This window comes from Acomys russatus, chromosome 25 (assembly GCF_903995435.1).
Source record: "Acomys russatus chromosome 25, mAcoRus1.1, whole genome shotgun sequence".
In the NCBI taxonomy this organism is placed as follows: Eukaryota; Metazoa; Chordata; class Mammalia; order Rodentia; family Muridae; genus Acomys; species Acomys russatus.
This window is the reverse complement of record NC_067161.1, coordinates 4,029,281-4,051,595: the sequence shown is the minus strand read 5'-3', so window position 1 is coordinate 4,051,595 and position 22,315 is coordinate 4,029,281. Positions and strand designations below refer to the sequence as shown.

The following is a 22,315-nucleotide window of genomic DNA, read 5'->3' as shown; positions in this document are numbered from 1 at the left end:
AGCGGAGTCCACTGCCCCAGGGCTTCTGCCCTCTCTTCTCAGGCTAAGGCAGTGAGTGGATGTCTTTTTCTGAGCCATTCAATGTGTTAACAGCAGGAGACTCCTGATACTCTCTGCCTCCATGATAACGCTCCCCTTAGTGTTTCCAAATGAAGAGTGGTATAGCAGCCACAAGTTCTGAACTTTGTCCAAGTTGGTCTTTCCTCAACTAGCACTATTTTCTGTGCTGTAGATATCAAGTGCTGGGCTGAGCACTGGACCAGAAATGACCTCATTTCATCCTAGTGGCCAGAAAGTGGGTGCTAGAACTCCCATTTTATAAATGAAGAAACGGGCTTGGAAATACCTCCTCATACAGCTACAATGTGATAGGCCAGGTCAGACATTCTGTGGACCCTTTTCTCTCCCCTGGCTTCCTCTCCGCCCACCATGGCAACACCTTTTGTTGTTGTTTCTTTTATCCCAGTCTCTGACTAATTTCAGAAAGATTCGGGAGCAGGCCTGTCTTGGGGTTTTTAACTTTTGGGTCCACTTCCTGTTTTAGCACACCAATGACTTTGCCCTGTACACAGAAGCCATCAAGTTCTTCAATCATCCTGAGAGTATGGTTCGAATTGCTGTGAGAACCATCACCCTGAACGTCTACAAAGGTAAGTTTCCTCATGTACTCGGGCCTCAGGTGTTGGCCAAGTGCTGGCCCCCATGTACCTAAGCATGGTTTCCAAATCACTGGAGAGTTGCCGAGTATGACTCATGGCTGCTTGTCTCACAGTAGGTCTGCAGGCATATCACTGTTCCCTTGTGGAAATCTGTGTACTCCCTGCTGTTGCCCCAGTAGGCTATCCTGAGGAGTCTTTGTGAGGTTTAGAGTGGCCATGGGATAGTTAGATAAAGCAAAACTGTCATGAAAATTTTAGCTCTCAAATTTTGTGTTTTGGCTTATAAAATATACTTTTACAGCTATTTGTTTTATAGTTTATCTTTAAATATGCATGAGAGCATTTCACATCATAAGCAGCAGGAGGCAGTATTGTATTCCCAGCCAGCCACCAAGGCCAGTGTTAGCAGATTCCTCGTCCTCTCAATGTACTTAATGCTCTACACTGTCTCCAGCAGACAGCCTCTCCAGGAGTGCTGCCTGTGCTGCCACGCAGGCTGCCTGCCCGCAGGTGTTGGAGCTGGCACTGCCCCTGGTTCATCTCCTTGTGGTGACCACAGTGGCACTACACCTCTAGTTTCTTGGCCATTCAGTGGCTTTGACTTTCATGAGTCAAGGTGGTGCTTGAGACGGCACCCACTTGGGGGCTGGGGAGGTCCCCTAAGATTATTATTACTGTAAATTTAAGAGCCTTTCTCAGAACCTTATGGGGTTCAGCTAGAGGTTGTAAACTGAGGGTCTGTAGACCCAAACCAGCCTTCAGACAGGTTTTAGTTAGCTTAGATGGTCTTGGAAAAAAGGTATACAGAATAAACAGGAGCGAGCTTATCGCAAAAAATAAAAATAAAATAAAATAAAAAGTGCGCGTGCTCATGCACACCCCCACCCCCATCCACACCCATAATTTAAAATTTGGAGATTTCACACTGCTTGCATTTCTGACTTGGCAATGTGCATCTGGCTGTTCTGGGCCACACTCCCATGGGGAAGTAAGTGGTCAAATGCTGGAAGCCGCTGCTCCTTTCTGTGCTAGGGCTCCAACTCCCTAATTTATGTTCCCAGCCTTTGGACTTGGTTCACTGTGCAGCGATTGGCCTGGCAGACTTGTGAGTTTGCAACCTTGGCCTGTACAATCAGTTCCACTGCCCTATGCTCTCTGTTTTCTCTTGCTCTCCTCTAACTGTGTCTTTTGGTTTAGATGCCACCTGCCTAGGCTCTGTCCCTCTGGGCCGCTGTCTCACCTTCCCAGTTCCTAACCCTGTTAACTGTTGTCTGTTTTTGCCTTTCCTCCAATGCCGATTCCTGTTCCTTATTCCAGTGTCATGTAAGTTATTAACCTCTGGTTTTCCTCTTTTTGAATTTGCCTTACAAGTAAACTCAGGAGACTTGCTTTGAGAGTGCGGCATTTGCAATGTAGTCAGGTCTTGCCCAGTGCTGATAGGTAGCCTCTCAGTGGAGTGTTGAGTGGGAGAATAGCACTAGTACTGATTTGTTTGATAAATAAGATAATTATTTCCAAGTATTTACAGGAAAGACTGAGAGTCTCAGATGGTAGCAAGGCTATTTCATGGTGGTTTTAGTTTGTTTGGGTGTTTTGTTTTATTTTTTAAAACTGTCCCTGACTTATTTTGGTGGCTCACTGTTTCTTCTTTCGTGCATCTTCTCAGTGGATAACCAGGCCATGCTGCACTACATCAGAGACAAAACCGCTGTTCCGTATTTCTCCAATTTGGTCTGGTTCATTGGGAGCCACGTGATCGAACTTGATAACTGTGTGCAGACGGATGAAGAGTAAGTAATGCTCCAGGTGTCTCCTTGGGAAACAGGGTGACGAAGGAAGCATGTGTTTCCTTCCACTAGGAAAAGTGAAGAGCAGCACTTAGGCCTGCCTAGGCTGCAAAACATTCTGCCTGCCTGTTCGGGATGGTGGGAACTTGGAATTTTCCCATATGCCTCCAGATGGGCACTGGGGAAGTACCCCCCTAGCTGGGCTGTGAGGCCTAACACGCATGAGGCCCTAGATTTAGTCTCCAGTTTCATATGCACAAATCCTTCTCTGGGTTGGGGAGTAGCTGGGCTGGATCTGACAGATGGCTGTTAAACCCACCTGTGGACATGACTTCAGTAAAGTGTTTTTAAAGGAAACCATTAAAAACTAAGGTATGAACTGGTATGGTACTGCACACCTTTAATCCCAGCACTGGAGAGGCAGAGGCAGGTGGATTATTATGAGTTCTAGCCTAGCCTGCTCTACAAAGAGAGTTCCAGGACCGCCAGAGCTACACAGAGAAACCCTGTCTCGAAGAACAAAACAAACAAAAACAAAAAAATAAGGTGTGTTAAAAGCCCACTAAAGTCAGTTTTTGATGGCATCATAAGGGGCGGTATGGAACATTGTGTGTGTTCTGGATCTCTGCTGAGATGGGTTCATAGATTTTTATTATGCTTGGACTTTGCACTGTGGCTTTCCTATTGGTACCCAGTAAAGTATGGAATAAGTGCTTTGAATAATGTAAAAGCAAATCTACACCAGCTGTTACTTACCTGCCTGATACACATTACTTCTAGAAGGATAGTAAACAAATTTTAGATTGTCTAGTGAGAGAGAGAAAACCATGCAAAGGTGGTAAGTCCCAAATGTCAGTAATGGGTGTTTGTTAGTGGTGGCCCCATTGGAACCTTCTCTTTGGCTTTTCTCTGCCAAGGTTCCTAACTTCAGAAATGGCCATCTGCTTGGGTAGTAGTGATGCTGATACAAATGCAGTGCCCTATCCCCCAGCTGATTGCTCTTTGCCTGCTTTCTGCTTTAGAGGAAGTGAGCTCTCTTTCTGGCAGCTTTGACTCCATCCTTTTGACTGCTCCCTAGAAATACAGGCAGCACAGTTGTTGCTTGCTTCAGGCTTCTAGTGGGGTCTCAAGGAAGAGTGTGTCTTTATTCTGTGTCCCTGCCACGTGGTAGCCAGAGCTGTGGCAGAGTAAGCCTTCTTTCTCCGTGATTCCATTCCTCTGGAGTGTTTGGCTTGGTGGGATTCTGGCTCCATTGGTTACTGTTCATCTGAGGGGCATGGGGAGCCTTACCATGTTGGCCAGTGACTAGACTACTCCCGTGCAATGGCTTCCTACAAAGGCCTCAGTGTTTTTCTTTGCTTAGCTTACCCCTACTTGTTTGGAGCTGCAGTTGTGGGGTGCCTGTGCCAAGGCCATCAGAGGGAACCAGCCCCAGGAGTTCTAAAATGTTTTTCAGTGGTCTGTGTAGTCACTTTTGCTGTTTCCCTGTCAGGCCGATTGTAGATAATCAAGAGATTATCTGCACTAGCTTACCTAATTGACTAGCTTACCTAATGGATATGGGAGTTATTGTGTCTCCATATGTGTCTTCTGTTTATGCTGAAGGCATCAAGCCTTGGCCTCTGGGCTAAGAGGAACATTTCTCTCGCAGGCACCGGAATCGGGGGAAACTGAGTGACCTGGTGGCTGAGCACCTGGACCACCTGCACTATCTCAATGACATCCTGATCATCAACTGTGAGTTTCTCAATGATGTGCTCACAGACCACCTGCTCAACAGGCTCTTCCTGCCGCTCTATGTGTACTCGCTGGAGAACCCGGACAAGGTGAGTCTGCAGCTGACCCACTGCCTCCTGATGTGTCTTCCAAGAGGGATAGTGCTGCCTTAGGCTGGTGCAGCCTCTTTTGGGGGTAGGAGTGGGAGCAGCAAGCTTCACACCCTAGGGAAAGGCCTTTCAAAGCCCACACATCCTCCATTCTTGATGAGAGGGTGACCAGGAAGTGTAAAATTCCTGGTATCAGAGGGAAGTGAGAGACCCTAGAACTTAGCCGCTGCATCCTGTGTACTCTTCCCTGAGGTGCTGCTGTCCCCACAGATTTCTCTGGTGCTCTCTAGAGCTAATTCTCAGAGAATTACCAGGCAGCAACCAACACTTTTCTTGTGAAACATATAGGAAGTGCTGTAGCATGCTCAGGGGAAAGTACCCTGAATAGATGTAAGTTGTCAGCCTGAGTCTTCCATGGAGCAGGGGATGGTGATGTCCTGGGATGCCATCTCACCTCAGGGGTTCCGGTTCAGCAAGCCTGGGTTAGGACAGGGAATTGGCATGAATAACTTGTTTCTTAGTGATGCAGTGAGTGGCCGGTTCTGGAATCCCCAGGAGAAAAGCTGCTTCAGTTGTTCCTTCAGTTAAGGTTGGAGGGAGAGAGAGCAAGGAAACACAGATGTATCCAGCAGAACCCTAGTTGTCTCTCTGCAAGGGGCCTCGTTAGTGTGCCCTAAGGGCATGCACCTTCTTTTTGGATCTAGAACATGGGCATTCTTCCCGCCAATAACTAAAACCAGCAAAAGGAAGCCACGACTCCAACTCATGCTGGAGAGCAGCCTGGGGTTGGAGTCATTTCTGCCTTTTCCCTTGGACAAGGCACAAAACCAGTGGCCTAAAGATCCCTCCCTCTCAGGACTGGTCTGACATGGGCCATTTTGGAGCTGAGCACACGCAATGAGCTGGGCTTGTTGTTGTATATTTGTTTTCTGTTTCTGTTTTTTGTTGTTGAGGCCAGAGGGCCCTAGTCGCACCTTCCCCATGTTGTGAAGGCTTCTTCCTTTCTGAAAGTAGATCTAGGGACTGTCCTCTGGGGCCTCGGTGCCCAGCTGGGAAACAAGCATTGCTGTAACTTTGTAATTAAGTGCCTCCATTGGGTCAGCTGCCAAGGCAGGGATTCCTAGGGGAATGGCAGGCTTTTGATAGCACAGCGGGGAAGGGGATGCACTAGGGTTGCTTCTTGTTTGAACTGAGGACTTGTGGTCTTTAATGTTCTGTGTCTGCCTTTTGTGACCTGAGCCACCTCTTCTTCTATCCTTACTAGGGAGGAGAACGGCCAAAGATCAGCCTGCCAGTGTCCCTCTATCTTCTCTCCCAGGTATGTTTGCTCTGGCTCCAATGTCTGCTATATATATGGGGTCCTGTGCTGTGTACAAGGTACCTATCCAGCTCTGTGGCCCCTGTCCTGAAATAAAGTTCCAACACAAAGGAAGAATGTCCTAATTTTTACGGACCAAGTAGGGCTTAACCTCATGGTGGAAGATGGAAAGTAAAGGGGAGTGCTGCCAGGAATCCATGCTGTTGATTTCTAGGTGAGGCTTCCCAAACAGCTGGCTCGTGCTCTCCATCCCCTGGAGATGTGGGCTCTGTGGTTTGTGTTCATGGTGCTCAGACATGCACTCCAAGTGCTAGGCGACTGTGCATTCAGCGCCATGGTCTAGCATGTAACCTTGCCAGGGCTGACTGCAGTGCGACTGTGATGGTTCTGGCTCCAGAGCCCTTCTAAAGGGATCTCAGAGCAATCATAGCCTGAGATTTGAGTCTCAAGCCCGTTTGCCTGCCTCCCTCCTTAAACAACTGTTTCCTCCCTCACGTCTTATAGTTATGTAATATTTACAAGAAGGGGAAAAACTCCATGGTGACCCTGTTATATAACTTTAGAAATATTTTTATTACTGTAGTCCAGATTCGTGGGCCACTTCACCCGGCTGTAAGTAGCCAGATTTTCACTTAGAGCTCTGTTTCTATGTCTGCCATGGTACCAGGGTTGATTCCCTTTAGTGAGAGTCCCTTCTTCACCTGCTGTTTCAAGTTTGGGGTGATGCTGGTTCCTGCTGGCCTGAGAAAAGGTTCAGCTACCATCTTCTCACAGTGGGGAGGTTGATTGGATCCAGACATTGCCTGACCACTGCTCGCATCCTGGAGCCTTGCTCTAGAGTCTCTATTTGTTCTGCCTCAGTGAGGCCTGCTCTGTCTCAGGCCCCTCTGTACCATCAGCCTCAGCACAGGACAGCTTCTCCTGGCAGCCCTTTGTGCCGACTCATTACAGACCTGCCAGCATTGCCTACTGGGAATTCTGGGAGTCTGGCAGGATCCAAACAAGCTTAGCTTGCCCAGTTACAGGAGTCCAACCAAGAACCTCATTCTCATGTCTGTCAGCTGGTGGAGCATCACAGGCAGGTTCTCCTCTGAGGCGTGTGCTCAGTAGCTCCTGCGGCTGCTCCTCAGCCTCTCCTCTGAGCAGCACCTCTTACTGTCTTAGCAAAGGGCTCATGGCCCAGGCACCTAATTGTTTTCTTTCAGTATCTCACAAACCACATAACTTTAATTCATTGTTCTTCAGATTTCATAGCCCTTAGAAAGATCTCTTCTAAATTAAAAGGCTTGGGCTAGCAAAATAGCTTAGCTTGTAAACTTCCTGAGGACAAGTCTGAGGAACCAGGTATGATCCCTGGAGCCTACATGGAAGAAGGAAAGAACCTCCTCCCTCTATCTGTTCTCGGATGTCCACATGCTTGCCATGGTGCTCACATGTCCCCCCAAAATAAATGAATGTAAAACAAAAATTAAGTTAAAAGTCTTGAGCCCTTGCTGGGTGTGGTGGCTCATGTCTTTAATTCCAGTATTCATGAGGCAGATACAGGCAGATCTTGTGACTTCATGGAAGAAAGAGAAAGAAAAGAAAGAAAGAGAGAGAGAGAGAGAAAGAGAAATCTTGAGCCCTTCTTCTCTTACACTTTATTTAGCTTAATTATAATGTTGCCTAAATGTGTAAAAATTTAAAGTCCAGTTTCAATGCTGTGCTTTAAAAGCATCTGTATCCATATAAAGTTGATGCGTGCTTATGAATATCTTTAGCCTGGCTGCTATGAAAACTCACTGTAGCGGCATCAATTTAGGTGATGCTGTCCCCAAAACAGCTGCCTCTCACCTTAAGAACGTGGTACAGCCAGCCAGACTCCTGGCTCAAAGCCAGGAAAATGAGCGCTGCATGCAGTATTTACAAGGATCTGTTAATCTGCAGGGAACCCTCTGTCTTCAGAGATTTGCCCACAGGCAGAATCCATCCGTAGGCAGTGATCAGTTCATAGGCAGTGATCTGTCCATGGGCGGGGGTCAGTCCATAGATAGAGATCTGTCTTCTAGGATCTGTTCACCTGCCAGGGACTCAGGTATGTGGTAGATATACCACACACTATACTACATTTATTGCCTTTACATTTTTAAGATTTATTATTAGTGCGTATATGCATGAAGTAGGCGTTAGCACATACACCATGGTGTGCATGTAGAGATCAGGGGACAACTTTGAATAGTCAGTTCTGTCCTACGTTGTGTTGTGGGTATTGAACTCAGGTCATCAGGCATGCTGTGACCATCTTACTGGCCAACCTTTACATTTTAAAACAAGGTAGTGGGTGTGTTCAGGCCTAATTGGATAGGTCAGCTTGGAGCACCCTGATTCCTAAGGCCATTCATCTAAGCAGGAAGCAAGAAGGTAGGTAACAACCAGAGCTTTCTGCTCTACATGCCAGTCTGACTGGATCTACCTCTGGCTCCTGTGGCTTCTACCTGCAACACTGCGTGACCCCAGCATGCTGAAACCCACAGCAGGGCTTGGGACAATTCCAGTGTTGGAATCTCACCATCACTGCTCCTTTGCCACTCTTCTTATATGGAACTGGGCACTAGCATGCCACAGAAAGGAAGGAGAGTGCTGGCCGGGCTGCTTCCTTCCCACAGAGCTGCTCTTGAGCAGCGATGGTAGGTGCACTCCTGATGAAGAACAGCTAGCCAAACAGACAGAGGGGTGGAGAAGAACCCTCAGCATTGAGGGGCTGCTCTCTCTGTGATGGGACCATCCTCAGCACGGGAATTGTGGATCAGGAAGGAGGAGAGGAGGACCGAGCTCCTCAGGACATACCCTGTTCTCCCTCTCACCAGGTCTTCCTCATTGTACATCACGCCCCGCTGGTGAGCTCTCTGGCTGAAGTCATTCTGAACGGTGATCTATCTGAGACATATGCAAAGGCTGCACAGCATGTTCCCAGGAGTTCTGTAAGTCGCTCTGGGGCAGTCTCTACACTTTGATAAGAAACAGTACTTGCTTTGATAATTCATATTTCTCTGAAATTAAAAAACAATTTATTACACATTAGTGATGATGTGTCAGGTGGTTTGGGACACAGGGAACCTAGTCATAGTCTTTAGATGTGTACCTGGGGAAATCTGGAGTCCAGCATAAACAGTGGATTTTATCAATCGGATATTGCAGAATGGATTATCTAATTCTTGGTCCTGAGATGTTGTGTGTACAAGGCAGTGTTTCTGATACAGAATGAGAGCCGAGAGAATAACCTATCTAGGCACATATGTCCACAGTGGTTGGGTAGTGACCGTCCATGAATGTCACAGGTCCAGTGTGAAAACAGCAGGGTGTTCCGATACAGCAATTTGGATAGCTTTTCTGTGTGCGCAGCTGCTGTCCCACCCGGCCTGAAGCCATTCTGGTGAGTGTGGATGCCATAATCTCAAGTCATCTTATGTTTCCATAGAAGTGGAAGTTCTTGACCATGCCTAGCCATGTTGGGTTCTACAGAGCTTAGAGTTGTACTTTACACACTAGGAAGGGAAACACCTGGGCCACTACTGTGACTACCTGGAGTCTTTCCTGCTTGTCAGAGTACTTTGATTTCATCCTTCCCCCTATTCTGGTCATGTGTCCTGAGCCCCATGCTGCCTGGGCTCTCACCCCTCCCCCAAGCCCACCTGTGTCCTTACCACATCTATCACCTGGCTCCTCAGTTATGAGTTTCTGGTGGCTACTATCATGTCTGTGATTGCATGGGCTGTGACATGACAGGCATCTGAGAGAAGCAGGGAGCATCTTGTACCAGGACTGTTGCATGAGATCTCATTATTGGTGTGGTGTTCCAGCAGGAAGCCCACATGAACATGTGGGGTGTAGTAGAATCTGTGTTGTCATACCTGCATGCATGAGTGCAGTGTGATCCCATAAATGGAAGGCTTTTGTGGGTGCACACATATGTGCAGGTACCTGTGGAGGCCAGAAGAGGATGTTAGATCCCATGGAGCTGGAGTTACAAGTGGTTGGTAGCCACCTACCATAGGTGCTGGGAACTGAACCCTGGTCCTCTGTGAGAGCATCACGTGTTCTTAATTGCTGAGCCCCCTCTTTAGACCTTTCAGTTCTTAAGTAGCTTTTTGCGGAATGAACACAGTGATGCAGTACCAGCTCAGCACAAACAGCAGAGCCCCATCAGCTGTCCAGCCCCTATGAGCTGGATAGCCATGGACAAGTTGTTTGACCCACTTAGAACCCAGAGGAAGTAAGCTGGGTTCCAGGGCTGCCAGCAAGGATAGAGAGAACATAGGTCCCAAGTGCTAGGCCAGTGCCCAGCAGATTGCAGCCTGACCCACCAGCCTGCTTGGTTTGTTCTTCCAAGTGTTCAAAAGAAAGTTCTAGGAGTTGCCAGCATTGAAATGTAAAGTTTCGTTTATGAGCCCAGACTTGTGGAGATTAGGGAGTGGTCAGACAGTCTGCCCTGTCATGTGAACTTCTCAGAGGCTACCCCCAGAGACGTGTGTTTGTTGTTTATGTTCCTTCCTGGTCCCCTCCTAGCCTGCTGCTGATTGACACTCCATTTATATTAGTAAGAATTTAACATGGCTTAGGGCCTTTTGAAGTCTGTTTGACACCATTTCCAGGCCCAGTATAGTTGTCCAGGCTCTTCCCAGAATGTCTTCCCTCAGCAGTGCTGAGTTACACTCAGGTCGCAAGATGAGCCCAGAGTTCTTTGAGGTGCTGGTTTTCACAGTGACAAGACCATTTTTGCTTTGTGGCAAGAACATTTAACATGGGTTTCACCCTCTTAACCTGTTGTATGTGTGTCCGCATGCTTGTGATATGGAAGCATGCATGTATGTGCTTGTGCGTGCCAAGGACAAAGGTTAATGTCATATGTCTTCCTCAGTTGCTTTCTACTTTCTTGGTTTCTTTGTGACAAGGCTCTCACTGAACCTAGAGCTCACTAATTCAGCAAGATTGGCTGGTTAGTGGGCTCCAGCAAACACTCTTTCCATGCCTCCCCAGCTCTCGGGGACAGGTACTCACCATGATGCCAGTTTCTGATGTGCTGCTGGGGACTCAAAGTTAAGTCCTGGTGCTTGCCTGGCAAACACTTCAACTGAACCGTCTCCCAGCCCTTATCAAGCCTTTCAACACATGGTGTATTATTGTTGCCAACTCACTCAAGGGCAGACCAGTGTGCTCACCATGTGCTCCAGAGCCTCCTGCAAAACTGAACTGCATTCCTCTTGAACCTTTTCTACTTCCATGGCTTTGCCAACAACGTCCCACCCTCTGCTTCTGTGAGTCTGATGCTCTTAGGTACTATGTAAAGAAGTGGAGTCCTGTAATATTTCTGTTTTGTTATTGGTTTACTACATGTAGAATGGTGCCCTCAAGGTTTATCCATTTTTCTATCTATTGCCAAATTTCCCTAGATTTTAAAAGCTGAATAATGTATTATATGTATATACCTATCTTTTTAATTTTGTGTTTCTTATTGTCATATATTGATTATACATAACAGGTTTCATTATGACACTTTCATACATGCATATAAAACATTTTCTCATACCCAACCCCTATTGCACTCTCTTGTCTCCAACTCACCCTTGATGACCTGCTTCCGTTTCCTAACTAGCGCCCTTCTGCTTCCACTTCCTTTTTTATTTCTCCTAATGACCACGGAGTTTCAGTAGAGCTCCATACAGGAGCATGGACATCTTACCAGTGGCTAAACCACTGAAGAAAAGGTTTCTCCCTTCCCAGCAACTATTACATTACTGCGAGGAAGTCCTCACGGAGGACCAGGGCCTTTGGAGGCTGAACCTCTCCTCCAAGCAACCTATATGTCATTGAGGAGAGGTGGGGCCTCGTGAGTCCCCCGACTCCATGATAGAACTTTGGTGGGTCAGGTTTTACGCAGGCCACCCCAGCAATTATAAGCTCCTGAGTGCAGTGTTGTGCTTGGGACTCACAGTCTTCTGTAGCACACTACTGCATCTTCGAGCTCTGCATTTCCCCCACCTTCTCCATGATGTTTCTTGAACTTTGAAGGTGATGGTGTAAGTGTTCCATTATGATTAAGCATACAGTAATCATTTATTTGTACCCATTGCTTTATTAATTCATCTGCTAGTGTGTGCAGACTTCTAAGGGACATTTTTTACTGAGGTGATTGTAGATTTGTATGCAGCTGTAAGAAATAATACAGAGAGATTGTCCTGGTTTTATCCCATGGTGATGTCTACAGAACTACAGTACCTGACCACAAGTAGGGCACGGCAGACAGACTCTGGTTTGCAGCTTAAGCAGCAGCACAGCGCAAACTGACTGGCCACTCTCAGAAGAGCCCTCTGTTGAGTGGATCTCAGGAGGCCTATCCTTTCTCCCCACGGTCTCCTCTTGGGGCAGAGCTCCAGCCGCCTTTGTGGGAGATACACCTACAGGTTGTTTGAGGGGCTGAACTGAAGGAGCTGGCACAGGAAAGGCTGGTTTCTCTGTGAATGTGAGATCAGAGCCCCGCCTTCTGATGTCAGCACTTGAAATCCTAGAATGGCTGACAAGAGGACGGCCATTTGTGACTTGTTTAACAATAGTCCTGTGCAAGCTGCCTTCCTTCCTGTCAGTGAGAACAGTCTCCTATTGTTTCCTGCCTGGCTCGGATGTGGTTGGTCAGACTTGTTTTAAGTTTCTTGGTCTTTTTTACCCTACTTTCTCCTTCCTGTAGTTTGTAGATAAGTTACTGGCATTGTTTCATTCTTACCAGCAGCTCTCTCACAAACCCAAACCAAAATTGGAGAGAAGCGGAGGGGAGACAGAATTACTCTGAAGGCCTATAATTTAGGGTTAAATTTAACACACATCAGCATAGCCAGATAAATGTCTAATTGAAATTCCCACGTGCATTACCATCCTATGACTCCTGCTGAGGAACAGCTCCCTCTGGGATTCTGATGCAGAGCAAATAGTTCCTTTCAGAGGATATGTGCTGTCTCAGTTACTTTCATATTGCTTTGAAAAGACTGTGTGACCAAGGCAACTTCTAAGAGGAAGCATTGACTGGTGGGCTTGCTTACAGTTTCAGAGGGTTGGTCCATGAACATCATGATGGGGAGCAAGGCAGCAGGCAGGGAGGCATGGCGCTGGAGCAGGAGTTGAGAGCTTACCTCTTGTGCAAGTTGGAGGCAGAGAGAGTGAGACTGGGCCTGGTGTGTGGGCTTTGAAACCCGAATCCTACCCTGAGTGGCACTCCTTCTCCAACATGACCACACCTCCTAATCCTTCCTAAATTATCCACCATCTGGGAACTAAACATTCAAATAAGTGAGCCTGTGGGGCCATTCTCATTCAAACCACCACCAAGCATAGCAACTCAGAAGCTAGCCTCTTCCAAGGTTTGCAAAGTGAGGATGGGTTGAAATTAGGGATGTGCTTCATTGCTTGTAGGTGTTCCCTGCCACCAAAGACAGGGTCACTATATAGTCCAGGCTCACATTTAACTTACTGCATGCATAGCTTGGGCTGGTTGGTCTTGGCTTCAATATCTTTCTGCTTTAACCTCATGAGTGTGTGCCCTATGGAGCACTGCTTTTGTTGTTGTTGTTTGGTTGGTTAGTTTTTGGTTTTGGTTTTGGTTTTCTTTTTTGGTTTTTCAAGACAGAGTTTCTCTGTGTAACCTTGACTGTCCTGGACTCGCTTTGTGGACCAGGCTGGCCTTGAACTCATAGTGATCCACCTGCCTCTGCCTCCCTGAATTACAGACTGGAATTACAGGCGTGTGCCACCGACAGAGCAGGTCTTTTCCCATCTTTTTCAATGGCACAATGTCCTTAGTCTTTGCATCCTCTCTACATGGCTCCCATAGCTCACTGGCTTCCCACCCTGTGATCAGAGACGCCTGTGCTGTCATAGGGCTTGCTGGATAGGCTCAAGGGTACTCAGTGCAGGAATAGATGAGGCAGTGAGGGCAGAGGTGGCAGAGTCACGGGGCCCTTGTGACTCTGTTGTGAAGAGTCTTGGAGCAGGAGTCACTTTTGAGCCCGCCCTGTGAGGTTTGGGAGAAACTCAGAGAAAGCTGTTTCTTGTGCTATTTACATGCTCCATTCGGAGGCAGCCGAGTGCTCTGCAGCTGCCCTCCGCAGCGCCTCAAGTCCTAGGTATCTCAAGTTGAGTTAGTCCAGGTCTTCAGCCTCAGTCTCATTGCCTTTACCCTTAGAGTAGCAAGCATGGCTTTGTGTCAAAGGTTCCTTGCTGCGTGTAGTGTTTGTTCTTAAGTCTAGCCCCAGTTACTGCAGGACTATTAAGTGAAGCTGTGCAGTAGCCTCACCCCTTAGTAGGGCCTACCTCCATGGGCTGGCATGCTCTTGTCTGAACTGAAGCATAGTCAGCAGGTGCCTGGGGAAGCACTGCAGAAGCAGGCAAAGGCATGAAGAGGAGAAGCATCAACAGTGACAACAGTGACAGAGGCTGCCAAGATTAGACAGACACTGCTATGGTGACAGTGTGCACTCTGTGCTTTCTAACTTAACCACCAGGTTCACCTCTAGATGATGCAGATATTTTACCACTCACTTATGTGTCAGGGCTGGCCGGCTGGGAGTTCAGAATATGGGCAAAGAGACAGAATAGATATCCCCTCCTAAAGTAGTCATTGACTGTCTCTATAGGTGACAGGTGAGCTCGTTAGAAGGTCCCCAGATGATTCCCAGGGCCCCAAGAGTGCCTGTGCACCTGTGTAGTAGCTGTGCTTCTCTTTGTGGCTCCTGCCATCCTAGGAGCTGGGTCTCTGCTCAGCAGAGAACTCTTTCAGGATAAGGTGTGGAGGGCCAGCACCTGAGACCGCAGGAGCCCGGCTTCTCTGGGGTATGTGCTTGCTGGCTGAGAGTGTCATGATGTGTGTGTCTGGAGTTGGAGGAATGGTGAGGAGTGCCACAGCAAGGTGTATGAAGTAGAGATTAGGCTGGTGAGGGCATGTGGAGCCTTGTGGGCCACTGGAGGACTCAGGTACTGATAGAGGGGACCGTGGTCCTTTTCCTCCATCAGTGTGTTCCCAGGGGCTGGCATGTGTCCTGTGATGAAGTGTGAAGCAGTCATACCTCATCTGGGACAAGCCACAGAAACAAAGAAACCTTCTCGCTGTGGTTTGTGTGTTTTACCTGTTGGGGGACTGTGGGACAGGGTCAGCATTTACTCTACATTCCTGAGGGGCGTGTAGCTCTCCTGGGAGGTGGATTGATTTCTGATGCCATGTGCTCAGCAGATCCAAACTGGCCTGAGATTGGTTGCTGCTGGCCACTTGCTGGGCTGTCAACACCTCACCCTGGAAGGCCTTTCTTTTAACTTGCAAACAAATTTTAAAGCCTCATTGGTGAATGTTCTTTCTGGTCCAGAGAATGATCTACAGTGCCTTGCTTTCAGCTTTGGATGAGAGAATTTATTAACTATATACCAAAACAGAATCAAAAGAGTCAATAGCAAGTAGTAGACAGAGAAACATCAGATAGGTGGCAAAACGTCGTCCACTGGAGACCACTGTAGTAGCCTGATTGTGAAAGCAAACAAAAGCCACATAAATCGAGGACTTACAAGATCCAGCTGCAATGCACTGGGGAGGCCTCATTTGAGGTAGCCTGCAGTGGTTTCCCATCGAACATTCTGGGAAGAGCAGGGCATCCCCTAGGTGAGCCTTCCAAGTAAACAAAATGGCAGCAGATCGTTAACATCATCAGATTGGGTGCATACAGTCATCCAGTGGAAGTGACTGGAAAGGCTTCCCAAAGCAGTGTGGAGTTACCAGTGGAGACGTCGGGTAGAGGAGAGCCCCCCAGCTTCTCATTCCTTAGCCTCCTATTTCTTGTGTAGGCATTTTTATAACATGGGATAAACAACAGTAACCTTGGTTGGAAGCAGTTGACCTTTTAGCTGTTTTCAAGGGCAGAGTATTCTTACTCTGGGGCTGTCTTACTGTTCCTCCCTGTCCCTGATGCAGAGAAAAGGGGCCAGCCAGGGCTCATAATGCTTTGTGCTTACTTGGAGTGTTCACTGAGCACTTACATACATAGTATAGGCTGCTGCTGCTGCTGCACTTGTCTGGGGGAACCAGAATGAATAAGTCACGTGTCCTCATCCTGACTCTCTGGGATGAGGGACAGACAGCAAATGAGCTTGTAGATGTAAGACCTGTGTGACATAGGTGACATAGGGAAGTCCTCCCGAAGGACTGCAAACAGGTCAGAGAGCAAAGTCTTCTAGGAACTAGTGGCAGAGGGAGCTCAGTCAAACATAGGGCAGAGGGGAGCCTAGGCCCTGGGACTGGCAGAAGGGCTGTTTTTCCCTTCATAAAAGGCAGGGCATTTTGTGTCTTATGCTTTTCCGCTAGAGATCAAAGTAGTACTGCGTCCCAGTCTCCCCACAAGGAAGCCCAGAGTTCTAGAGGTTGAATATGTGTCCCTTTGGGACTGCTAGAGTTGAGCCTGAGCCCTAGGTGGGTGCTGCCTAGGCTCTTTCATGGGCCCTGATGGCTATGTCTGGTTGGATGCGATGTAAGAACACAGTGTCCTGGGCTGACAGGAGTGATGGCGAGCGCTGTCCAGGAGACCATGGTGCTTTCCAGGAGAGCATGATGAGTAAAGCACACTGCCTGAAGAGATCAGTTAACCGCTTAGCATGTCATTCTCCAGTGAGGGCATGTGAGATCTTGGATTGCGTGAAGAGGCTGGTTTGAAATTCATTAATCTCTTGTTTGAATGCCAGAGACAGTGCCAGGCAGGGTGTTAGAGCTAGGCTGGCAGTGGAAAGGAGAAGATGGCCTAGGGTGGAGAGAGTGCCACCCTGGCTAGGCTGTTCTGATTCCAGGTGAATGACTGTTGTCAGTGAGACCCTCCAGTGCTGCGTTTTCAAATCACCACCCTAATGTGGTTGCAGTCACTCATTCTGGATGTGTGATTGGGCTTGGGTTCAGCAGCCCCATGTCACTCAGCTTCTTGGCATGGAACCTGTGTGTCCATCCATCAGCCCAGTGTTTATGCTGTTGATGTCTCCTTCTTAAATGAGAACAGTCTTGCCACAGCCAGTGGAAAGCCAGGTGCTATGGTGCCTTTGGTTACAGTTGATGTAAACCTAGGCCACTGTGGCTTCTGTGAGTTTTAGTCTCTGTATATATTGCATTTTCAAATGCAAAATGAAGACTAAAATGTGCTAATTCAGCGATCAAGCATTTGTGTGGCATGTATGAAGCCCCGAGTTCCATCTCCAGCTCTACCAACAAACCCAAAACAAATAAAACTCACAAGCATTTGTTCAACATAGTACTTGCGTTTCCTGTTCACCACATGTGCACTTGATTTAAGCTATTTATTGCCTGGTAGACCAGGTCTCTACAAGTAGCCCAGGCTGCCCTGGCCTTGAACTCTCAGTCCTTGTGCCTCACCCTCCCATGTGCACCATCATGTGCACCCAGATCATGGCTCAGCCTTTCCCTTGATGCTTCTAGAGGCTTGCTCATTGGCTAGCCCAGCAAATGCTATGGAAAAGAGCAGAGGCCTGGTGGCACTGGTGCCAGACTTTCTGGATTAGATCCTGGCTCTCTGTGTTGTAGTGTGAGGTGACCAAATGCCAGTTCCTCCACATATGTGCAGAGTACCCATATCAGTGTGGGGCTCTCTCTCAAGTACTTACCAGCATTAGGGGAGAAGTACTTCCAGGAAGAGTGAAGAGAGTGTGGCTGTCTCTCATATGTCTCAGCAGCACTCAAGGGAGAAGCTGATGCCATGACCCCTGGTGGATATGGAAATTGAGGCCCACAGGGGGATAGTGGCTATCAGTGGCCATGACTTGGCTCTTACCAGGGAGGTGGACCGGAGCATGTGGTTCCATCCTGGCTTTGAGTTCTAGGTCCTTTCCATCCCAGCCTGAAGTGGAGGCCATGCAGGCCGGTCAGCAGCTCAGTAAGTGCTTTACCCATTGGGCTATTTCATAGGGCTAGACTTCAGTCTTTATTGCCTACACCTACATGGATTCCCACTCCAGCAATGGGCCTACCAGAAATATGTAACCCCTCCTCATCCATGGACCTTAAGGTGTTTCCAGCTATTGCTGGATAATTGCATTTTTAGAGACATAAAATTTCCCCTGTATCCCACCCCCAGTACCTGGCTATCCTGAACGGTCTTGCTTTTTCCTCCCTTTTTTAGAGACAGGGTCTGATCATATAGCCCTGCTGGCTTGGAACTCACTATGTAGACCAGGCTGGCTGCCTCAAATTCATAGAGATATTTCTGCCTCTGAGTGCTAGGACTAAAGGCATGTACCTTTACCTATCTGAATTCATCCTTAAAAAAAAAAAAAAACTTATTTTTGTTCTTTGAGAACTTTAACACAGTGTATTTTGTTCATAGTGAGCCTCACTCCTCCCCTTGCATTAATTCCCACAGTTGGCTTTTCTCTTTGTGTTTTCCTTTGAGGCTGGGAAGGGAAGGGTGGCTGTTGTGCCGCATGTGTACAGTGGCTACTGTTTGCCCTCCCTCCTTCCTCCCTTTCTTTCTGTTCCCCTTCCCTCATGCTGACCCAGCCAGGAGTGCCCATGCATGCTGGGCAAGAGTTCTACCACTGACCTGCAGGCCCAATTCTGAAGGAACTTTCCATCCATGATTTCATTTGATTCTAGGAACCCAGAATTTCTCTACATGCACTTCAGGCAGAGATGAGGCAGTTGTTCTGGCCTTCAGACTACTCTGGCAGCTCCAGGCCCTCCATGTTACTTTTCTCTATTCTGTCAATTGGTCTGAATGTTAGAGCCACTTAGAGTTTAGGGAAGACTTGTGGATCCATCTGTGTGCATCCATCCATGTGGCTCTCTGTCCTTAGCTTCTAACATGGAGGTGTTTGTTGTGTGTTTGGTGTCCGTTTCTGTCTGTGTCTGCTAGCCCTCTTACTGTGTGGCGTGCTCTAAAATCCACTGTAAGTAGATGGTGATGGACATTTCCAGGAGAGTGCACCCGAGGGCTGCCCTTGATCACCCAGAATCCTGCTGGAGCACTGATGGATGCCTTCTGTCAAATGGTACATGCTCGGAATGTCCAGTCTTCTCCTCTGCACTACATTATCTGGGTTTCCTGAATAGCAGAATCATGTTTCAATTTATCTGTCCTTTTTGTGGTTGAATAATCCAAAATGGGCAAATAAAAATGAATGTTTGGATTTGGATGCTAATTTATCTCTCAAATGGGTTTTGTTTTGAACATTATTGAAATTAATCTGTTTTCTTTGAGCACATTCCACTTATTGGCAAGGTACAGCAGCCCTCTCCCTGCAGAATATACTTGGTGGCTCTTGGGGTAAACTCATAAGATAGATAATCCATACCAAGATAATGGAAAAGTTTATTCTAAAACTTCTTTTAAATGACAAATTGATGTCTGAACATTCAGGGTCTGGAAAGATAAAATTTCAATCAAAATCCTGACCCAGACAAATCCATTTTCTGTTGTCTTTGCTCATTTTTAGATGTACTACATTTTCCCCCTGAGATGGAATCTTGTTCTACCCAGGCTGGCCTCAGGCTCCTGCATTTAACTGATTTTTGTGTCTCACCTTCCCTTGGTGTGCACCCCGTGTGCTCAGTACCATGCACATGCCCCACCCCGCATCTTTTCTGAGAAGGGGTCTCTTGTGTAGACCAGGCAGGCCTTAAGCTTCCATTGTGGCTGAGAATAACTTTGCACTTCTGGTCCTCTTGCCTTCGTCTCCCAAGTGCTGACATTACTACACGTGCCACCATCTCCAGTTTATACATATGCTTTTAAAAGAATTCTAAATGTAAAACTGATGTGGCTTCCAGGTAAGGCCCTGCTCTTTGAGGAAGCATGTGGGCTTTGGTGCTGACAGATTGTCTGCAGTTCCGTAGCCAGGGGCAGCTGAACAAGTTTAACCCCTCCCAAGCCTCAGTTTTTCTCACCTGTAAAATGGACCCATAATTTCTATATATCATGGTTCTAAATACGGGTATATGGGAGCATGGGACATGAACTTTGGTGGCAGGAGCCTTTCTCCTTTCTCTGCCTTGCCTAGAAAAAAACCTTTTCCTTTGGAGTTGGTTTCACTTGGCTCGTTGCTAACACTTAGCAAGTTCCCCTACAAGGAGAGCTGGCACATGATCGCATCTGGGCCCTTTGCCCTGTCTTCCTAGTACTTGCTTTTGTAATGCAAGGCATGCTGCTATTCTAACTCTTTAGCCATGTAGCACTTTACTCACTGCAAGTACAAGTTAATAAGCTGGCCACAGAGACACAAGCCTGCAGCCCTAGTGTTTAGCAGGCAGAGGCAGAAAGCTGGGAGCTCCAGGTCATCTACGACAAAGCAAGTTTAGGCCACTTGTATCCTGTCTCAATCCCTCCCCCTCAGAAGATGTTAATAAGAATACCAGTTTGCTATCACTGTGATAGCTACTGTGCAAGTGGCGTGTAGATTTGGGGCTCTGTTGCCCCCTGGCTGGGTGACCTGGAGCAAATCCTTCAGTACTTGAGAGTGCCTCAACCATAGGAACACAGCAGTACTCAGGGGTTGCTGGAAATTGAGATGATACAGCCTGAGCTCACAGCACCCCAGAGCTTTTGCCGTGTGGACAGCTGGTGTTTGGGACGCATAGGGCTGGCATGGTAATAGACAACAAATCCGCAATGTGGTACTGAGGAGGGGTGTATGCATACCACTGAGCTACATTCCAGCTTCCTTTCTTCTTCAGATAGGGTCTCACTGAGTTGCTTAGCCTGTTCTAGAACTCACTCTGTAGCCAAGCAGGCCTTGAACTTGAGGTCATTCTATGTCAGCCTGGATTAGGTCTTCACCACCAGGCCTAGAATAGCATGCCGTAAATGGTAGCTAATATTTTAGCCATTTGATAGTGAAGGGAGAGTGTCAGTAATAGTACTGCCACCAACTCAGGAATAGCGTTAATTGTTTTGGAAGTAACTTGCTAAGGCAGGACCTCTGGCAGCTTGTGAGCATCCATTGAGATTCTAGCACCCTGATTCATTCATTGCCTTTCTTGGACTCACCCAGGCCAAGCCCAGCATCCGGTGCTTCATTAAGCCCACTGAGACACTCGAGCGCTCCCTTGAAATGAACAAGCACAAGGGAAAGAAGCGAATGCAAAAGAGACCCAACTACAAAAATGTTGGGGAAGAGGAAGACGAGGAGAGAGGGCCTACTGAAGATGCCCAGGAAGACGCTGAGAAGACTAAAGGTACAGAGGGTGGTTCAAAAAGCATGAAGACAAGTGGGGAGCGTGAAGGTGAGTGTACCCGGGAACTGCCCCTCCACCCACGCCAACCCCTGCAGCCAGCGAGGCTCTGTGTCCTCTGTCTTTATTCTGCTCCTCATATGTTCCCTGGGTGCTTCTGCTCACCTCAGCACCCATTCAGGCCAGCCGGGACAGCCTGACCATTCAGAGGTAGCTGTGGGATGTGCCACAACAGATCTAGTGCAAGTCTCACCTTGTGTGGCCTGGAGCAAGGAAAAAGATAGTCACACGTCATAGGAACTGGTGTTAAATCACACATCTGGCCTCCTCAGAACAGCACCAGGCCCTTAGCAGATGTTGTGGAGGCATTTGCCGCTGCTGTCATTATTGTGGCTGACTTCGTGTACCATTATGCTGCTATTCTTATTCCTGCAAACTCGGGAGTGTGATTTGTATTCAGTACACTGTGGGAAGGAAAGAGGCCCAGGTTTGGTAAGACGATATGTCTTTAATAGCGATGAATTTTTGCAGTCACATGATTAAATAAATACAGCCTCTGGAATCTCTGACTGGGTTCTAGAAGGCCTATCTGTCCAGAGTGAGGCACAGTTGTGTGGTGTGTATACACCCAGTGGACAGAAACCTGCCTTCTACTCTCACCCTGGCAGGATTATCCTCCTTCCTCTCCTACCCTCTATGTGTAGATGTTCTCTGGAGCTGGAGAACATTTGGCCTATGATTCAAAATACTTGAAGTAGCCAGTTACTTGTATCAGAGACCAGCCTCACAGCCACTCAGACAGAAGCTCCAGGCAGCGCCCTAGACACTGGGGTGTTGGTGTTAGTAGGACTCTGCTTGGTGGTTCTGGGGTCAGAGTTCTCCTAGCTGGAAGATTCTACAGCTCTTTGGACAAATGCAACCTGTTTGGAGCATCCCAGCTGAGCACTCTCTGGTTGGGGACACTGTGCTGTCCAGCCTATGGACCCTGGGCTAGCAGTGGTGACTCTAAGCCCTCAGTCCTCAGTGGCTGACACAATTGTGCTGAGCTTTGCACTAGCCACCGACTAGAGCAGTGTCTCTCAACCCTTTAGTATAGATCCTGTGCTGTGGTGACGTCAACTATAATGTTATTTTCGTTGCCACTTCAAAACTGAAGTTTGCTACTGTTCTGAATCATAATGTAGGTAACTGTAGCTTTCAGTGGTCTTAGGTGACTCCTATGAAAGGGCCATTTAACCCCCAAAGGACTCATGACTCACAGGTTGAGAACTGTTGGACTAGAGGCTTGTTTGTTTTTGAGAGCTGTGTGCACACCTACACCCAGCACGTATCCTGTCATCCCAGCCGGTTGGCCGCTGTAATGACTGTCACAGCAGCTGTCCGTGAACACCACCATCACATGTCAGTGAGTCTAGCCAAAACGTCCCCTGGTGGCCCAGACTTCCTAAGGCTGAGGTGTCTAGCCTGCTTTTATTTGTGTACATTGCACTTTT

At 47.8% G+C, this 22,315-nt stretch overlaps 1 protein-coding gene across 8 annotated transcripts in view; it reads left to right on the top strand.

The window, feature by feature from the left end:
- Nucleotides 1-22,315, top strand: part of Clec16a (C-type lectin domain containing 16A) — a 188,686-nt gene that overhangs the window by 24,116 nt on the left and 142,255 nt on the right. For 6 of the 8 annotated variants that reach the window (XM_051168139.1, XM_051168137.1, XM_051168134.1 and 3 more), the window contains 6 exons: nucleotides 545-650; nucleotides 2,326-2,449; nucleotides 4,098-4,272; nucleotides 5,537-5,590; nucleotides 8,437-8,550; nucleotides 20,642-20,873. In XM_051168139.1, coding sequence (XP_051024096.1) covers nucleotides 545-650; nucleotides 2,326-2,449; nucleotides 4,098-4,272; nucleotides 5,537-5,590; nucleotides 8,437-8,550; nucleotides 20,642-20,873 — 805 coding nt within the window. The remainder of the gene's footprint in view (nucleotides 1-544; nucleotides 651-2,325; nucleotides 2,450-4,097; nucleotides 4,273-5,536; nucleotides 5,591-8,436; nucleotides 8,551-20,641; nucleotides 20,874-22,315) is intronic. The other 2 variants (XM_051168138.1, XM_051168140.1) reach the window with 1 other exon arrangement.